Source organism: Anticarsia gemmatalis, chromosome 26 (genome assembly GCF_050436995.1).
Source record: "Anticarsia gemmatalis isolate Benzon Research Colony breed Stoneville strain chromosome 26, ilAntGemm2 primary, whole genome shotgun sequence".
NCBI classification, from domain to species: Eukaryota; Metazoa; Arthropoda; class Insecta; order Lepidoptera; family Erebidae; genus Anticarsia; species Anticarsia gemmatalis.
Window position 1 is genome coordinate 3713918 of NC_134770.1, and position 18890 is coordinate 3732807.

General features: G+C 35.4%; 2 protein-coding genes across 14 annotated transcripts in view; both read right to left on the reverse strand.

The window, feature by feature from the left end:
* The window catches only part of RyR (Ryanodine receptor), a 167703-nt gene that overhangs the window by 108937 nt on the left and 39876 nt on the right, over positions 1 to 18890 (reverse strand). The window lies entirely within an intron of this gene.
* LOC142984239 (uncharacterized) lies at positions 11306 to 12289 on the reverse strand. The gene has a single exon (XM_076131706.1). The coding sequence runs from the start codon at positions 12252 to 12254 to the stop codon at positions 11433 to 11435; it is 822 nt and encodes a 273-aa protein (XP_075987821.1). The 5' UTR covers positions 12255 to 12289; the 3' UTR covers positions 11306 to 11432.

An 18890-nucleotide genomic window follows, 5' to 3' on the forward strand; every position in this document is an offset into this window, starting at 1 on the left:
AAGGCTCTTTCTGAGCTAGTGGTAGATTCGACTTTCGTAAACATCACCATTTTTGATTCATTGATCTTAATTTCGCGACATAACGATAAATGTCAACCACATAATGACGGCGGTTTCATTTCAAAGGCAAGTTTCTAAGACGATTTTTATGAAAGAATAACTGCTAACTTCATATTGTTAGCAAACTTCGGCAGATTAGTGTCTTTAGTGTATACTTCATTAGACGAGCAACGATATGCGTTATTTTCCTTTTATCAGGTCGGGGAAAAAGTCTTTTCGCATTATAGTATGTATGAACTTGTAATAAAATCTCTTTGGCTTCAAGAATCACAAATTTGTACACGGTTCATTAGGTTTCTTTCAGCGAGCTCGTGAGGTACCCAAATATCGAGCTTTTTTGTGTAGAGAAAAGATTTTATTACAAGTTCATACATACTATAATGCGAAAAGACTTTTTCCCCGACCTAATATATCAAAGACATTAGTAAAGCCTTTTATTTTCGTTTGTTGGTTACGCTTTCAAACAAGCTACACTAACAATCTCCCGCCCTACTAATAGACATAAACACACATAACAATGTTTTCACAGGCCCTACATAAACACTCACATCCCTCATTCAAGCAAAATTTGAACTAAAACGGTTATTTTCAATGAAAACATATTACACGAACGTAGTCTAGAACGTAGTCGTAGAGAGACGGCAAGAAAACCTATCTAAGTGATACTAAAAGTTACTGATATAATGTGAAACTTGTGATAGATGGACAGACACGAGTGGGTTGAGAATTTTGTTTTGAAACCTGGATATCTAAAGTAGAAAGCTATTTTTTGCGTATGAAATTACCATTCGAGAATGAGTTTTCGAGGGATAGGCAATACGGGCATTGTTGGTAGCTTACCATAGAATCATAAATGATTTATATCAGATATAATGCATCGTATATATTAACTATTTTTGTTTATTTCATTATATCTGTATATTTCAGATTCTTTAAACCTGTATTCATAGATATCCTTATTTTAATCCAATAATTTTACTTAAGTAGATAGAGCCTTATATTTGCGGTGAGCTGTTGGCGGATGCATAAAACTTAGAATTTTGAACGTAATTTTACCGCAGACTTATGCATCGGACGATTGCCTGTTTCCTACGATTACTTTATTTTGAAAATACACGGATTTAATAATTATGATCAAGATTAATCAAGCAATCCAAGGCTCTCTACTAAGTTATCCAACTACAGTAGGTATAAATAGCTTGCCTCCATTGTTTTCAACTTTTTCAATTCCCGAATCCCTAGTTCGCATAATACTGATATTCGTACATTCATATTATTATATCAAATATTTTACATAACAATGCTCTAGTTTCTCCGCTTTCACAATAAATAAGGCGGGAACGTCCAAAACTTCGTGACAAATAACGCCTGAAATAAATTTATGTAAATTGTTTGCTTTTCTTTACTGAGGTCAATATTTTTTAGATTTTGTATATAAAGGTACATAATAGTACATTGATAGTAGTTTGTCAAAAAACTTCATTTACGACTAGATAAGATAATATTTAATTTTGTAAATATTGGTGCAGTTACAAAGAATGTGAACTTATATTATTATTATCAACCATATAACCTCTAAGTACTTCCAATTTCAATTTGGAGGCACCCATAGCTAGTTGCGCTCACCGGTCGACAAACGATCTGTGGGTTAAGCAACCTTTGGGGCGGTCACTCCATAGTTGGCCTTCGGGTGGTTTGAACAACTTTGAAACTAGGTTGACCACTCTAACCATACGATAAGAAGAAGACTTCCAATTTATGGCCATTCCTAGAGATGTAAGTTATTAGTGTGGTAAGGTAGTTCAACATTTTATTTATGTGAAACATAAAAATAAAGTTGTTTGCAAAGTTCTAAATAATTTCTGGAATTATTATATTACTTTTTATTAGTAGGCAATTTGGTCATCTACTGATATTTTTATACGTATTATTATATATTACTACTACTATTACTTATGCCTCAACCTAACCTTTTTATCGCTATACTTTCGTAACTACCACCTAAAATATATTTCTATAACACAATATTCTCTATTCATTTGATTCTCACGATATTCTCCGTATTATTAAATTAACTTACGGGTCTCGGAATAGCAAAAAATATAATTGAATTTTCGTATTACCAGGTAAAGTTTGGATTGAAATTGTCTCTGAAACTTTCGCCGATAAAAGGCAATATGCAACTTTTTCTTTTCCGAAAATTTTGCTGCAATCGTTATTGAAAATTTTACAAAGGAATGCTATTTCTACCAGAACAGATTTTTGATATCTTTTCTTTAATAAATGTTAGACCGTTAGACTAAATTTGGGATTATAATATTATTCTGCTCTAATTAATCGACGATTGAATCACAGCCTTGTATTGTTCTCTAAAGTACAATGTATTTGAGACTATAAACGTACTATATTATAAAAAAATAATTTTTAGATAAACCGCTTAAACGATTTCGACCAAGTGTGTAGTATAGAGGTACTTACTGAAAAACAAGGATCAAATATACACCGCTATTCTTTACAAAAATCTGACTCCAAAATGTATACACATATTTTTGGGCCAAAATCAGTTCCATATAAGCCTATAATCGCTATTAAATTCTACATTACAAAATTCCATTCAAAATATTGATCTCGTAACTTCGGCAACTACAAAATTGACACAAGCATGTCAATATTAGCATGAACTAAATTACAGATGGCAGCACTATATTATGTAAGTTGTACACTTCCGCAGTTCTACGTCTTAGACTGATTACTTCCGAACGCGTGGGCCCGCGGGGCGAGTTGTTAACTTACTAAACGTGTCAATTAATTGAAAGCTATTCTTGGATACAATTGACAGACATAGGTTTTTCATTTGTGGAAATATTCTGAATTATTGATTGTGAATAGCTGGTCATGTAATTAATTGATAGCCAGATCCTTAATACTCGTTCATACTAGAGGTAACATGTATTTATAGTGTAACTATTCGAATACAAGTCTATACACAATATTTCTTTGCCCTCATAAAGTACCCAATCTTTTGTCACAGTTCGCATAAATCAAATAAGTAATTAGTCAGTATAAAACCTCTACGTTTTAATCGTTATCAGAAACCAATCAGTGTTTTTGTACACTAAGTTTAACGTAACAATCATTTATCTTAAAATAAGTACATATTTCAAAAGCTGGGCAGTCCATTTATCCCGGCCCTAAAATATCTATAATACCGAACAAGTATAACCATAAAAGCAAAAGGTCCTAAAGAGGTATCAATGACTCGGCACATTCTAAGGACCTCTTTCTTGAATATTGAATACCAATAACCCCAATAACCCGAACCCACAAAGGAACCCAAACTATTTAACGGGTCATCAAAACAAATTTCATTTTGTAGGGTTTTCAAACTGTTTAGAATGTTCTGAAGAAAACGTTAGGATGAGGATAATGAGGCGATTTAGAAGTAGATTGTGTTAGGTTGGCCGATTTTTGGTAGTAATTTAAAAGCGGTTGATGCTTAGTGGACGCGTCGTTCGGATTTGAGGAGATTTTAAACATAGCTTGCAATGATTTTGCACTTAAATGACTGAAAGGTTTAAGTTTTAATATAAAGATGTGTCTTCATAACTTCGTTTTACTTGGTATCGCTTTTTTGATATTACCAGTAACCTGACTAATATACTTAGTAAATAGTAATGAGTTGAACAGACGATACACAAATTGCTATCTAATCTGTGTGGAAGATCATTACGCGAGTGATTTCAATGACCATTGCGAAATTCCTTTTTCACAAAGAATTTTGAGGCACCGTTTTCCCGAAACCCGTACGTACGGAAATCACGATGTCAAAATGCAAAATACTATCGTTCCTAAACCTCATTTTAAACCTAGGTATACTAAAACTATATACTACATAATGCTGTAAGAGTTCCTAAGTAGGGTAAACTTTGCCAAAACACTATACCAAGTGTAATTATTTGGGAGAGCCCAACTGCGACACGAGCTCGACACAACAGGTCGCCTATTACTCTAGTGAAGGGAAGGTACTTGAGGCCGAAAATGGCGGTTCGACGGAAATATTTGAGGCCAAGAAATTAAGGGGTGTTTGAAGCTGGGATTGTAGTAGGATTGTGTGAAGTGCATTATACAGCTTTGTACAATTTCTTAGGCCGTTTTGTGGTTGTAAGTTTGTTTTAATTGGTAGGTAGGTACTGGATTTCTCCTGTATTTGGACCGACTGACAATGAAATTTAATGTTTTAACATGAAGAATGAATCAAAACTCGCCTTAAGCTAATGCAAATACCGAAATATGTATGTATATCATACACCTAAATAGCGGAAAAAGAAAATAATACTTTGACGTACCTTTATTACTATGGGGAAAAAGATCCACAGTCTTCGACAATCTAATCACCTAACTAGTAGTACTAGTGAAGAAAGACTTGTGACGCAATACGTCTTATAAATTTAAGACGCAATACGTCTTATAATATTTACCAAAAATTAATTCAATATTAAACATTATAGCTCTTCCCTACTGTTGATTTACAGCGGCACCTTCCATAATGCGTTGTAGCACGTCCCTTATAAATCATTGTTGATATTGCCTCTAAATCTTTACACGAATAAACAATGAGTACGCTTATTTGTATTTCTGTAGCCATTTTATTCAATTGTAAACGACTTTTATTGTGTGTACAAATACCAACATTATGTTGTTTTTTACTACAAATCGATAGTGTCTTCTATTCATACGACAGTAACTCTTTATCTTGTCATGTTTAGTGTTTATCCATTGTGCTTTAATGACTATAGTTCCTAACTGATTGGCCCAAAAGTTAGCGTTATAGAAAGGGACGTGAATGAGTTATGGCAAAAATACATGAATAGTAAGTATCCTTTCCCATAGAGGTAGGCAGACACCAAGGAACATCACTTGGTACGATCCTTAAAAAAATCCCTTGTCTCTTTATCATTTTAGTCTAGTTTACAAGAACAGAAACAACCTAATTCAAATTATTCTTCAAAGTAAATTTTAAAAAGGTTCTAGGTAGTAGTATTAAAAAGATAATATATCTAAAAACGAATATATTTTTCACGACATTGTCTGCAAAGCATTACACAGCCGACGCTAACGTTAAGTGAAGTTGGAATGCACTACAATTATTGAAGTAAAAAGAAGTTCTTTTCTATTGCAGTAGATACAAGCACTTTAGTAAAACAGCACGTAACTATAGAAAATAATAATAAGATTACTATATCAACGTGGATAGTTGGTTTTATTTGCGATCACGGGTTTTGTATACTGTGCCGAAACGTCAAGAAAAAAAAAGCTGAAATGCATGATTTCGTTACTTCACTTGAAATAATATACTTATCATGAAATTTTCGTTATAAATTAAAATTCTGTTTCAATTTCAGACTCAAGTAGCACAGATACGTATATTATTAGAGAAATAGTCACTGTGTAAAAATGTTTCATTCTATTTTAGACTGAAGTCGAACAGAAATACACTACTAATTACTCATCGTATAATTAACTCAATCGTTATATTAATAGTGTGAAAGAATAAATGCCGTTCATTTATTATGAATGCTTGAGAACCAACACGGTGTGAGGTCACTGACTTATTAAACACCACTTGTCACAAGACGCCATGGGAAATGCGGAATAATTTATATACTGAAGTTAGCAGGGAACAGGAAAATTGAAGTTTTTGTTTCTTTGTACGTTGTATATCCTAAAGTAGGTTAATGAGGATAGTTTTAGATTGAATTATATAAGTTACTTTAAATAAAAAACTAAGCGGTAAGTCCCCAACCCGCACTAGGTCAGCGTGGTGGACTCAAGGCCTAACCCCTTCCTAATTACGAGAGGAGAGTGCCTTGCCCTTGCCCAGCAGTGAGACATTAATGAGTTAAATCTATATTTATTTATTCAAAAAGGTACACAAAACAATTTATTTTTCAACCGAGAGGTAACAGTAAAAAGTTAAATTAGAAGCTTCATTCAAGTCGACCCTTAAAAGAAAATATTATTAAGGAAAATTTTCTACGTGTCACGTGATCAGATGGTTTCTATACATATTAATTATCAATAATAGAACTGCAACGTGTATAAGTCTAAGAATAGTTCGTGACCATTTCCTATGACGTGGGAATGAGTAATGCTAGCTTTCACCTGTGTATTATTAGATACAATTAATTAAATTAGAATTATGATATAATTAATAGAGCTGTTTTGTTGTTGCTTTAGGCATTGCTACCATATATTTCGCAATAAAGATAAGCAAGTATTGGTTTGATAGATAAACCTATATTCGGAGCCGTACACAATACAATATCAACTCTTTGATATTTGAACACCGTTCACAGTACCATATCGACTAATTTACTCGCCTTCTGGAAGAACTATTAGATTACATTGAGGGAAGGGATTACATCGGGGAGTTCATTCTTGATTGCAGTACTCTGACCAAGTAACTTTACATTACTTTAAGAACGGTCAAAATATTTCTTAGATGCGCAAGGTTTCGTTATGGTTAACTTCCCCGGTAAAGAAAGTGATTATTTAACCATGTTTTAACACTAACGTTTCACACATACAGAGAGATCGTTACACTGTGAAAGAGAAAATGAATAAGGAGGTAAAAAAACCAGCTGGACAATGTATCTAAGCAATTTATAGTTCGCATTAATAATAATAATAATAAGCCCCCTAAATTCCTACCTTACGTCCGAGCCGAACACCAGGCCACGTGGGGGGCGGACACGCATACTATTGAAACTTATGCGGCTAACAAGGCTAAAGGTAAACCCTTAATGGAGAATGAGCAAGAAAGTTTATAATTTACGGTCGCTTCCCGGGGGTCGCCGGGGCACATCTGGAGCCAGTGCTGGGTGTCACAGCATGGGAACCATTGGCGGTCAGGAGTTGAGCAGGCGGGCTCCCACCGATAAATCTACGACAGCCGATCGTCGGGGGCTGAACAGGCGGGCTCGCGGCGTAGAAGTGACAGCCGATGACTCAGGCGATGAGACGTCTTTATTTTCTTCCATCCCTTCAACTCGCCCCTCTTACATGACAAGAAGAACACCTACCTTGTCCACCAGTAGCTCGCCCGACAGTGTTGTGCAGGATGTCATTCCTGACTGTGAACTTGCACCCACCTCGGGCCTACCAATAACGCGCAGACGATGGACACCAGAAATGAATCAGTTCATACTGCGCACTTACCTTCAACTAACCGCACTCGACACTGATACAAAAACTTACCTAGAACCACTGCACCTCAAATTCACCGAAAAATTTCCTGACATGCAAGCTAGTCGACAAAGAGTAGGAGACCAACGCAGAGCAATAGTCCGAAATAAACTACTACCACAAGATACAATAGACCGGATTTACAATGAAGTGGAATTTGAGCTACGGCAATTGCACAGTAACATTCACAAACAACAAAAGATAACATCTCAACACCCCACACCAACACAACTCTCCATATCACAAACACAAAACCCCACCAATTCAAACCAATCTCGAATGAGGTGGACTAATGAACAAAACGAGGCGATCATACGCACATACTACCGCATTACTAATTTAGGAACAAACGAAACAGCATACCGAAAACTACTACACAACGAATTTATTAACCAATTTCCATCACTGGCTCACCTCAGCGAACAAAGAATAGCTGATCAGAGGAGAGCAATCGTCAACAACAAATATATAACAAATAATAGGCTAAACATAATTAAACAAGACGTAGCAAAAGAGTTAGGAATCAATAACATCAATAAGAACGAATGTAATCAAGATTTAGGTAGTGCAACAAATAAAAATGATTTAAATAGTAATAACCCAAATTTAAACGAATTGCCAAATCATATGCCAATTAACCTCCACCTCGTAGATGACGATCAATTTAACATACACTCACCAAAACTAGTAGAAACAGATACAGTTAACTCAGATACTAATACTATTACTCAAAGGAATCAAACAATAGACACAATATTCTTACAAGCTCTCGAATTTTATAGAAACACAGATCCAACTGAAAGAACTTACATACCCAAACAAAAACCATCAAAATCTTTTGCTGAAATAGTTGACTACCTGAACAAAGTTATTCTCCCTGAAAACACCAACACAAATACAGATTTTCCTACTTTACAGACTATTATATATAGCGCGGCTTGGACCGCGGCTAAAGTAAATGGATCAAAAATAACACTCCAACAAGGGGAAAGTCAACGAAGGCCTAGAAATGAATATAAACCGAGCTGGCAAAGACGAATGGAAAAAAGACAAGAAAAACTTAGGATAGAAATAGGTAGACTGACTCAATTTATAAATGGAAATAGAAGTAGGTTCATAGTTAGACAGGTGAAACACATTACAGACACATATAAAATCCACACAATCCACGAAGAACCAAACACACAAGCTACACACACACTAGACACTCTCAAACAGAAACTTGCGGTAATATCAGGCCGTCTTAAAAGATATAAAGCATGCGACTTAAGGAAAAAACAGAATACCCAATTTGCTCATAATGAGAAACTTTTTTACCGCACAATTAAACAACATTCAAGTAATTTACAAGAAAGTAACACAAATGACCAACAGACTACTACCCCTGACAAAGACGTTTTAACAAATTTCTGGGCAAGTATTTGGCAGAACCCAGTTCAACATAACACTCAAGCAGAATGGATACGAGCGGAAAAAAACCACAACTCTACGCACTTACAAACAATGGCTTTTGAACACATTCCTGTTGACACCTTCCATAAAGTACTTAAACATTTACACAATTGGAAAGCGCCAGGGTCAGATTACATTCATAGTTACTGGTACAAAAAATTTTCATCTATTCACGGCTATTTACACAATCATATAAATAATTTTATCCTCAACCCTAATTCATTACCAACTTATTTAACATCAGGCAAAACGTTTATGATACCAAAAGATACAAATGACCTTACTAACCCTGCTAAATATCGGCCCATAACTTGCCTGCAGACATTATATAAAATAGTTACAGCTTGCCTATCTGATCTTATATATCAACACATTGACGCTAACAACATCTTAGCAGAACAACAGAAAGGATGTAGAAAATTTAGCCAGGGTTGTAAGGAGCAGTTAATTATTGACTCAGTTATTCTCAGACAGGTTCAGAGAACTAAATCAGATCTGTTTACAATGTACATAGACTACAAAAAAGCATATGACTCAGTTCCCCACTCCTGGCTAATAGAGGTTTTAAATATTTACAAAATTCACCCTACAATAGTAAACTTCCTTAAATCCGCCATGATTAACTGGACTACAATACTGAGACTCTCATCACCGACTGAAGTTATAGAGACTGACCCAATCCAAATTCAAAGGGGCATATTCCAAGGTGACGCGCTTAGCCCGTTGTGGTTTTGCCTGGCCCTTAACCCCTTGTCTAGCATCCTAAATTCCACAGCAATGGGCTACCCCCTAAAATCCGCGGGGAATGATCAGCATACTGATATTGAACGTAGCGTCCTGAATCATCTTCTATACATGGATGATATCAAGTTATACGCCCGAAGTGAAAACCAGCTTGAAGAACTAGCAAGTCTCACCGAAGAATTTACAAACGACGTTAAAATGGAATTTGGCATCGATAAATGTAAAGTAAACTCAATAATGGCAGGACACAACTATCAACACCAATACACCTTAGACTCAGGAGACATAATAGATTCGCTAGACGAGGGAGATTCATACAAATATTTAGGTTACATCCAATCAAAACTTATACACTACAAGGACACTAAACAAAAATTAACACAACAATTTCAGCACAGGTTAAACACTATCCTTAAAACACAACTTTATTCACGTAACACAATCAAAGCTATCAACACTTTTGCAATACCTATATTGACATATTCTTTCGGCGTAATCAACTGGACCAAAACAGACCTGAGAAACTTACAACGAAAAATCAACACTACAATGACAAAGTTCCGAAAAAATCATCCTAGATCCTGCTTACAAAGACTAACCTTAGCCAGAAAAGAGGGAGGCCGTGGCATCATCGACATCACCAACTTGCACAATCGACAGATCACTACACTCAGACAATACTTTTTTAATAAATCCGTATCCTCGACCATCCACAAATTAATAGCATTAAACGACCAGCAATTAACACCCCTAAACCTCAAAGATACCACAGTACAAAAAAACGAAAATTTAGTAGATGACAAAACTAAACTTGCCGAATGGACCCAGAAGTCTCTGCACGGAAGACATCGCCAAGATTTATGCCAACCAAATGTCGACAAAGAGGCGTCGAACGCATGGCTAAATCGAGGCGAACTCTTCCCAGAGACTGAAGGGTTCATGATTGCCATTCAAGATCAGGTAATTGAAACCAGAAATTACAGAAGGTATATTATAAAGAACCTAGCAAATGATACCTGTCGAAAATGCAATAGTCTCCCAGAAACCATCCAACACATAACAGGTGCGTGCAAATCTATAGCCCAAACGGATTATAAACACCGTCACGACCAAGTTGCAAACATCATTCACCAAAAACTAGCACACAAACACCAACTTATCGACTCCATCGCACCATACTACAAATATAGCCCTGAAACTGTATTGGAAAATCATACAACAAAATTATATTTTGACCGTGCCATCCTCACAGATCGTACCATCCATTTTAACAGACCAGACATAACAATAATAAATAAAACAAATCAAACCGGATACCTTATAGATATCGCCATACCCAATACACATAATCTGCAAACCACAATAGCTGAGAAACTGTCTAAATATACAGAGCTTAAAGAGGAAATTACCCGACTTTGGCACTTAAAAAAGGTGACGATTGTGCCGATTGTGCTCTCCACAACAGGTGTTATACCGCAGCAGCTGAAACAATCCCTCAAAACCCTAAACCTGCCAGAAAGCACCTACCAGCTTCTGCAAAAAGCCGTAATTTTAAACACGTGCAGAATTGTAAGAAAATTCTTACAAGTGGATTCAGACAGTACTCATGAACATGTAACACACAACACACACGCAAACATTCTTTCGCACACGCACACGCATGCAACGACACTACACTCACAAGTTATGCTCCAAAATAATAATTCTACTGACGAACACTTGGCTTAGGCCCGTGCCGTCAGTCAAACCGGGCAACCGAGAATAATATAAATATACAAAAATAATAATAATAATAAAGCTTTATTTTCAGACCAGGTCCATAATGTTTTTACATCCATAAATATACAATTATTATACATATATTAATATTATAACAAATAACTAAGTGGAACATTATTATTAATCTAATTATACATATATAGGTAAAATACTTATTTTCTATACTGAAATGACGACCGGTGGGTCGTCATCCAGTGCCACATTATGGGACTGTCCATTCTACCTGCGACAATCGCTACAAGGCTATTGGGGCTATCGCGCACTCGCCGCATCAGGGACGCAATTCTAGATCTTAATAGAGAATTGAAATCGGGAACGCCGGCCTCAGCGAACATCCCCGACGCACTGCAAAAGCGCGGTAGCCCCAACATCACCCGGAAGGCGTTGTTGTACTGGATGCGCAGAGCGCTGATCGCGCCTTGTGTATAACCAACCCACAGGGCGCACGTGTACAACGATTGGCAATAGGCTCGGAACAATGTTATTTTGACATCTTTTGTACAGCGCGCGAACCTGCGAGCCAGCATATTACACCTGACCGCCAACGCTCTGCGTTCCCTCTCTATGTCAACATCGTCTGACAACTTCTCAGTAACCCAGTGTCCCAGGTACTTGAACCGAGTGACCCTTTTGAGCTGCACTCCTCCCAAAGTTACCGATGGGACAGGTTCATAGGTTTTATTGTTAGATTTAAATATTAAAAGTTCACTCTTTGTTGCATTGTACCTGAGACCATGGGCCACCGCATAGTCCTCACAAATATTGAGAAGCCTTCTTAGTGCACTGATCGATGGGCTCAGCAACACCATATCATCCGCGTAACTGATGTTATTGACGCATTGACCATCTATAAAGCATCCAACGTTGGTGTTGCTGAGCTCACATATCAGCCGGTTGACATAGAGGTTGAAAAGCCTGGGTGAACTAAGCCCCCCCTGTCTCACCCCGCACTCTAATCTATATTCGTTAGACATTGCACCATCCCATTTCACAAAGTTGCTTTGGTTGTTGTACCAATATTTAAGTAAACATTAAAAATTAAAACCGGCATAAACCGGCCATTATTTTACCCACACTCATAAAACGTACACTGTTCATATAAAACCTTCGTGTTGAACCAATTTAGCATTTAGGTTAACTATCACTGGCAAAAACGCTACACACTTCCTTGTTAAAATATTACTTTTATACATAATCGCGAGCATAAGCTTACGCTAACATACTTGCTAACTCAGGTTTACAAAAAAATATATATTAGCTATTTTATAACCTTAGTAAAGCGCAGGCAGAATATTGAAACGTGTGGTTTTGAAAGACTTCGATCTAATCTTGACTGTCTTTAACCAAACAATTTGTTACTAGCGAACAACCCAGCTTTAAGAACTTGACATATTATACATAAATACTTTACTTAGGAATCATTGTATCTATTGGTCGAAAGACACGATTTGTTAAGTAGATTTTGTGTTAGCCGCGAACAGACAAACAGACAGACGCAGTAATACTAAAAGTACAAAAAAATATTTTTTGCAACATGGTAATACTTTTCGATCTAGTTTTCTATTTAAGGCAGTTTATACATGCCTCGTTAGAAAAAAAAGCCTTTGAATTACTAAAAGTCATATGGTAAAGAAAAATGTAAGGGTGTATGTTTACTCAGTAAATTGTTAAAGGGTAGCTGCCTCCCGCGGCGTCGCTCGCGTGGTGTGAAGCTAATTAGACATTACTCTGACGAATGGGGACAGACACACCTACTAAAGTGTTAGGTGAAACACGTGTTGTAATAGACTAGCTTTTTCTATGACGATGCCTATGTGAAAAGTTTTGTTAGCATATAAACTCTTAACTCCTCCTCCATTTACTTAAAAAATAACAAACAATATATAAGTGGTAATGTGTGTATGTGAGTATGGCACAAGACATACAAGTTTGGACAGAAAGAGAGGAGGCTTTCGCTCAGCAGCGTGAAACCAAAATACATTTAATAAAAAGTGGCAACAAAGTGAAATACTTATCATAGTACATTATAAATATCACGAGGAAACTACATAGCTATTGGATGGAAATTTTGTTGTGCGACCGCATAGTTTTTTAGCCCTTGCCTATCTTGCGTAGTACAGTCTACCTGTCTCTTATTGCGGGAGGACCCTTACGAATGGAACATTTAAGGGGTTAAATCATTTATTGATATTTTGAAGGCAATCAAAAAACCATCTAAATGATCATTCTTTTTGTATTTTTATTCTAATAATCGCTTTATCCATCGCTAGCTTATCGTTAGTATCCAGGCTTTAGAAATTAACTGAAATATTTTTTAATCAATCTAATTCTCGTAATGTCTACTATGTCCGATAAGATCGCTCCGATTGGAATCGAACGCCTTAAGTGGAGTAGGTTTATTGAAATTATACCTAAGTAGGTGAATCGATGCTGACAAACCCATTTGTTCCCGGTTAGAATATAATAGCTGTACCGGTTACTGGTCAATTGATTGTGTTCCAATTTTTGTTACACTTTTGATACTAAGAACGCAAGAAGTAATCTGTTTTTAAAACGCGTTTCGAAATAGTCTTCGTAAGATCACTCTGTTAGAATAGCTATCTTTACATTTATTTTGAAGTAAATTCAAGTCATTATTTAAATATGATGTTTTCTTTCACATAACATATGTACTTAAGATTTTAGATATCATTTCAATGACAGCCCCAAAATGCACTTTATATGCTAAAGAGCTATGTGCGCTCACGAAGCATTACTTAGATCTGTATTACACGTTTAAATTGGTATTAATGGCTTTAAAATCGAGACAGTGCCGACCAAATCAATCGCTTACTCAAAACACAAAACCATTTATGAGTAATAACACATTAACCCTGCCAATCTCGCGACATAAGACCAAGTCAATCAACTCCTACTCAACCTTATTGCTTGTCAAGCCTATATGACAGTCATTTGTATCAGTCGTACTAGTCATTAATGATTGATTTAATATGTTATACAGCCGCCAAATATTTGCGACCGATCAGTTGCGGCCCTAACCTTTGCACGTATGATTTAGCCTTGTGTGAATGTGAGTCTGTATACATATGTATGTGTATGTATGTGTGTATGAATGAGTGTCTGTATATTATTATGTGGGTGAACGTATGTGTAAATTAGTGTGTATGTGTGTGTGTCTGTGTGTCTGTGTGTGTGTCTGTGTATGAGTGTGTATGTGTGTGTGTGTGTGTATGTGTGTGTGTGTGTGTGTGTGTGTGTGTGTGTTTCAGTTATATTTAAACAGTTCAATGTCAATACTAGTTGTTAGTTGTATGTTGCATTGTAAATGTGCTTTTAATGATGCCCGGGTTTTCAGTATATGAAATGTTAGTAGGGTAGGGTTCTAACGAGGAAGTAGTTTGTGAATAATGTAAAGCTTTTATGCATCTAGTATTTTATTTTGGGTGAGTTTAATGCACATTTGAGTCAATTTTTTGGTTTCCCGTTATGAGGGAGTTTATAGCCTAAATTTTTTTAAGAGACCGGGCAATTTTTAGCAATCCGTTGTTAGTACTACCAGGTACATAACGAGACATAATGCTAATACTTTTGTATATTCAAATTTAAGTTACAATCATTTATATACGCTTCAATGAATACACGATACACGAAAAGTTGCTATTTTCGAAAAACATGCAGAATAACAAGACAATCTGTATCTATTTAAGAAGCGATACTGACATTGCATTCTTTATCTATTATCTGCTTAGTTCTATACTATAATATAAAATTATATTAATTTCACTTGACCCTTGTGTATAAAATAACACGTTGCGAATTGTCCTATCGTGCACAATAAAGATTGTGTCGTGCATTGCGACACGCCACGTTATTTATACCTGCGGACGTTGCAGTTCTCGTAGCCGCCTGGATATTGTCCGCCTTTGTACCTTATATCCTACTGAGGTACATATATACTGAGAATTATGTGCTATAACGTAAGAACCATGAGGAAATTGTGACTGAGTTCTTATTTTATTTTTGATTTTTTTAATTCATAGTGCTAAAAAATTTGGTACTTAAAGGAGTTTATAAAGGAGTATTACTTTTATACCTACAACCTAGTCGATTCTAAAATTGATTTTACTGATACTTAAAAATAGTAAAACCTTCCTTGCAGTTGGGAAAAGTCTGAACTAACAACGCATTTTTTTTTTCAAAAATACTTGAGTGAGCAAGAGATACGTTTGATTTAATTTCGGTTCATACGAAATAGAATTATAGGAGATTGCGCAACTTGAGATTTTGAGGAAAAAGTTGGTCCGTACTCTCTTTAACTAGGTATCACTTAGGAGATTTTAATAAACAGATTTTCTTTCGTCTCTTTATACATTTTGTTTAAAGAGTTTCTAAAGCATAACATGAAACTGTACTGCAATTAAAAATATTGTTCACAAGTAGTACTAGTAAGCACTTTGTCGAAGTTCCACAGTTTCACTACACAACAACTTAAGAACTGTTGTTCTAGTTTTCACTTTGCTCTTATGAAGCTTGTTTCAAATCTTATTTCTTTAATTCCCTTAGTTTAACACTATTATTTGCTGTTATAAAGTTGCTTTACGACTCTTGAAACTATGAGAACTTTGATAGCACCCTAAAACATTGTCAACAATTGGTCGTTTGCTAATCTGGGTCATCTGCGAATTGACCCACTAGAGTATTAAGCAAATTTCGCCAAGAATCAATAACGATTATTGCTTTAGCTATAGTATAGATCCACAAAACTTAATTATTAAATTAAGTTGTCATTATTATACGAAATTATTATTATACGAAAGTAAACTAAGAGTTTTGCACCTCAGTCTGTCTGCTTGTTCGAGATAAATAAAAAAACTAATTTTCTTGACGTTTTGGCCAGAATTCTAAAGTAGGTATTATTGTACTTATGTAAGCTCAAAGCTAGATTCTATAAAATAGAGGATGTAAATATTACAGACTTTGTGTTTTCACATTTATTTGAGGTTAAGTAATCTGTAGAATTTATCTCCAAATAAAATACATAGCGGTACTCACAAAGTTTATTCCCTGAAGGTTTGAGCATAATCCCCATTACTCGCTGTCACAATATTCACGATTTACGACCCAATACTGATGTAAAAGTTTCGCCTTGTAATTTTTGCGCGTAGAATTTAAATATACTGAATAAAAATGTTTATAAAATACAGTAGGTTTTACCTTTCTAATGATACGAATATCAGGCTGCAGAAAATGTTTTACGTGTGCTAGGTGGTAGGTGAATTATCTCGCTAAAATAGTCGTTTCCAGCGAAAACAAAAAAATACACTATTCCTATTTTTACGCACCAATAGTCCTATTAATTGGTTAATTTGCAGGGCAGGGTATAGGTTAACTAGATAGCTCTTTCAGGCTATTATTGGATACATATATTGTTGTTCTTTACCCAGTCTTTTTTCAAGCAGCTAGACTTTCATTTCACCCTAACAAAGAATTAAACTCGATTATTTTACTTTCATCGTAATATGTAGTTGCTTTTTTTTCTGCTTCAAAAATATATAAGTCACAATATTTTCTCTCATTCTATTCACGACGTGTCAGTGTGTCTAAGTGAAAAGTATTGGTTTTTTTCTCTCATTGCGTTCAAACCGCACTGTCATGTCGGATAGGAAACTCAATATTGAACACAATACATGTAGCTGACGTTGACACTAGCCTGCAAACGCGAGTCTCCTCGCAAACTACATTTCCCGTCCAACTAATTTGAGATAAGACTTTAAACTAGGTTTTAGAGTTTATATGAGAAACTAAAACTTTTAACAAGGAATAGTTTTACCTATATAATATTGCATGACTCATAACTTTTGTGTCATTATCAGTTCCTAACTTTTTAAGCCTTTCAATTGAAGTTGGCCTAATATTAATATAGATACTATAGTATCCTACCAGCGAAAACTTTTTAAAGATGTTGAACGTCTAGTTAAGCCATATAACGTTGAAGCAAAGACTTGGACTTCTATCCGGAGGTTTGGCAGAAAACGACTGAAGAAAAATAACGGGAGGGAAGTTTGGAAAGGACCAAAATGGGAAAGTATAGGTTACAAAAACATTTCCATTTAAATTTTCTAATATACAGGTTTGAACAACATGCTATATGAAAGTTCAGCCATGTATTGCGCATGCAGCGAATGCCACGGCAGAATGCCTCGGTGAGCGCATTCATCATTATCGAGTTGTATGCGTTGCGATGAAATGCTCAATGTAAAACGCATTGTTTTTATTCTAACTTGAAGAACGTATTGTTTTCCGTATTGGAGAAATAAAGAAACAATAGGTAGATTTTGTATATAAAAATATCTTTCATTCTATTTCATCTCTTGGCAGTCATGTTTTCAATGGAAATACAGCGCATTGATAAATCGATCGATCGATCGGATCGATATGCGAAAAAAAAAATTATGCCCGTAAATTTGCGATAACTGCCTTAATTTAGTTGTACACCGTATGTTTTCATTAAAATATTATTATATTTGAATTACATAATTACAATGATACTAATTCTACAAACTAACTGTTTTTACTAAGTAATGTGAAGGAAAAGTGTTCCTAGAACAATCATAAAGAATCTAACCTCAAGAAATTCTCAGACTCTAAGATTAATATACAAAAATTCAAATGTGACTGGAGTGCGAATAATTCAATATCCATAAATATTTATCACGCAGATGGAAAGAAAACAAGTCGAGATTTTGCGTTTTGGCTTTCCGTGATAGAATGGCACGAATATAAGATTTTATATCTGAAAGTGTGGCACTTTAGCCAATGTGCTGTTTGCATAGGAATGTCGGACATGATTTACAAGAGAATACCCAGTAGACTTTATTGGTCTATTTTTTTCTTTACTTATAGACTCTTGGTCAAAACTTTGGCGTTGAGTTGAGAGTACGTAACGTAATATTCTTCGCTTTAAATATTTCTTATAATCACAAAGCCAAAGTTAAATATGCTTTATTTCATAAATTTTTAACAAGTATTTGAAAACGTCATAGTATTTTTTATCTACCGCCGTTTCAAAATAGCTTTTGCTTGTGAGAAGAAACTCACAAATTATGATGCTAATCTAAAGAAAGAGACCACATCATGGGTTTAGAGGATTTCAAATTGTTCACGTTTGATCATTTTCTTATATCTATTGTCTGCAATAAAAAATCTAGTGCAATTTTAGTATTGCAAGTAGGTCGTCTGTAATCAATCTATAAATTATAAGCGTAAACATGTTACATCATCATAATGCAACATGAGCATATGAATACGTTAGCATAAATTATTTGTAATCAATATGCATGAAGTTACTAAACAGTAAACACTTCATCAAAGTTGAAGACGAAAAGAAATAACAAGCATATTGATAAGTCTTCTTTGTAACAGTATTATACAATTTCACTAGTTAATGCCCCCGACTCTGTTCCCGTAGACATCCCCTATTTAAACCCTTTAGGGAGAATTATTTGAAAAAAAAGAGGTTTCAAACCAGGGCTTTCGACCACCTGCATGCCAAATCTTATCTAAATCGGTTTTCTAGCAAGGAAAGCGTATCTCACTGACAGTATTTTATA

Bases quoted from the DNA above. Each gene is read 5' to 3' on its own strand.
- LOC142984239 (XM_076131706.1), bottom strand. From the start codon at position 12,254: ATGTCTAACGAATATAGATTAGAGTGCGGGGTGAGACAGGGGGGGCTT.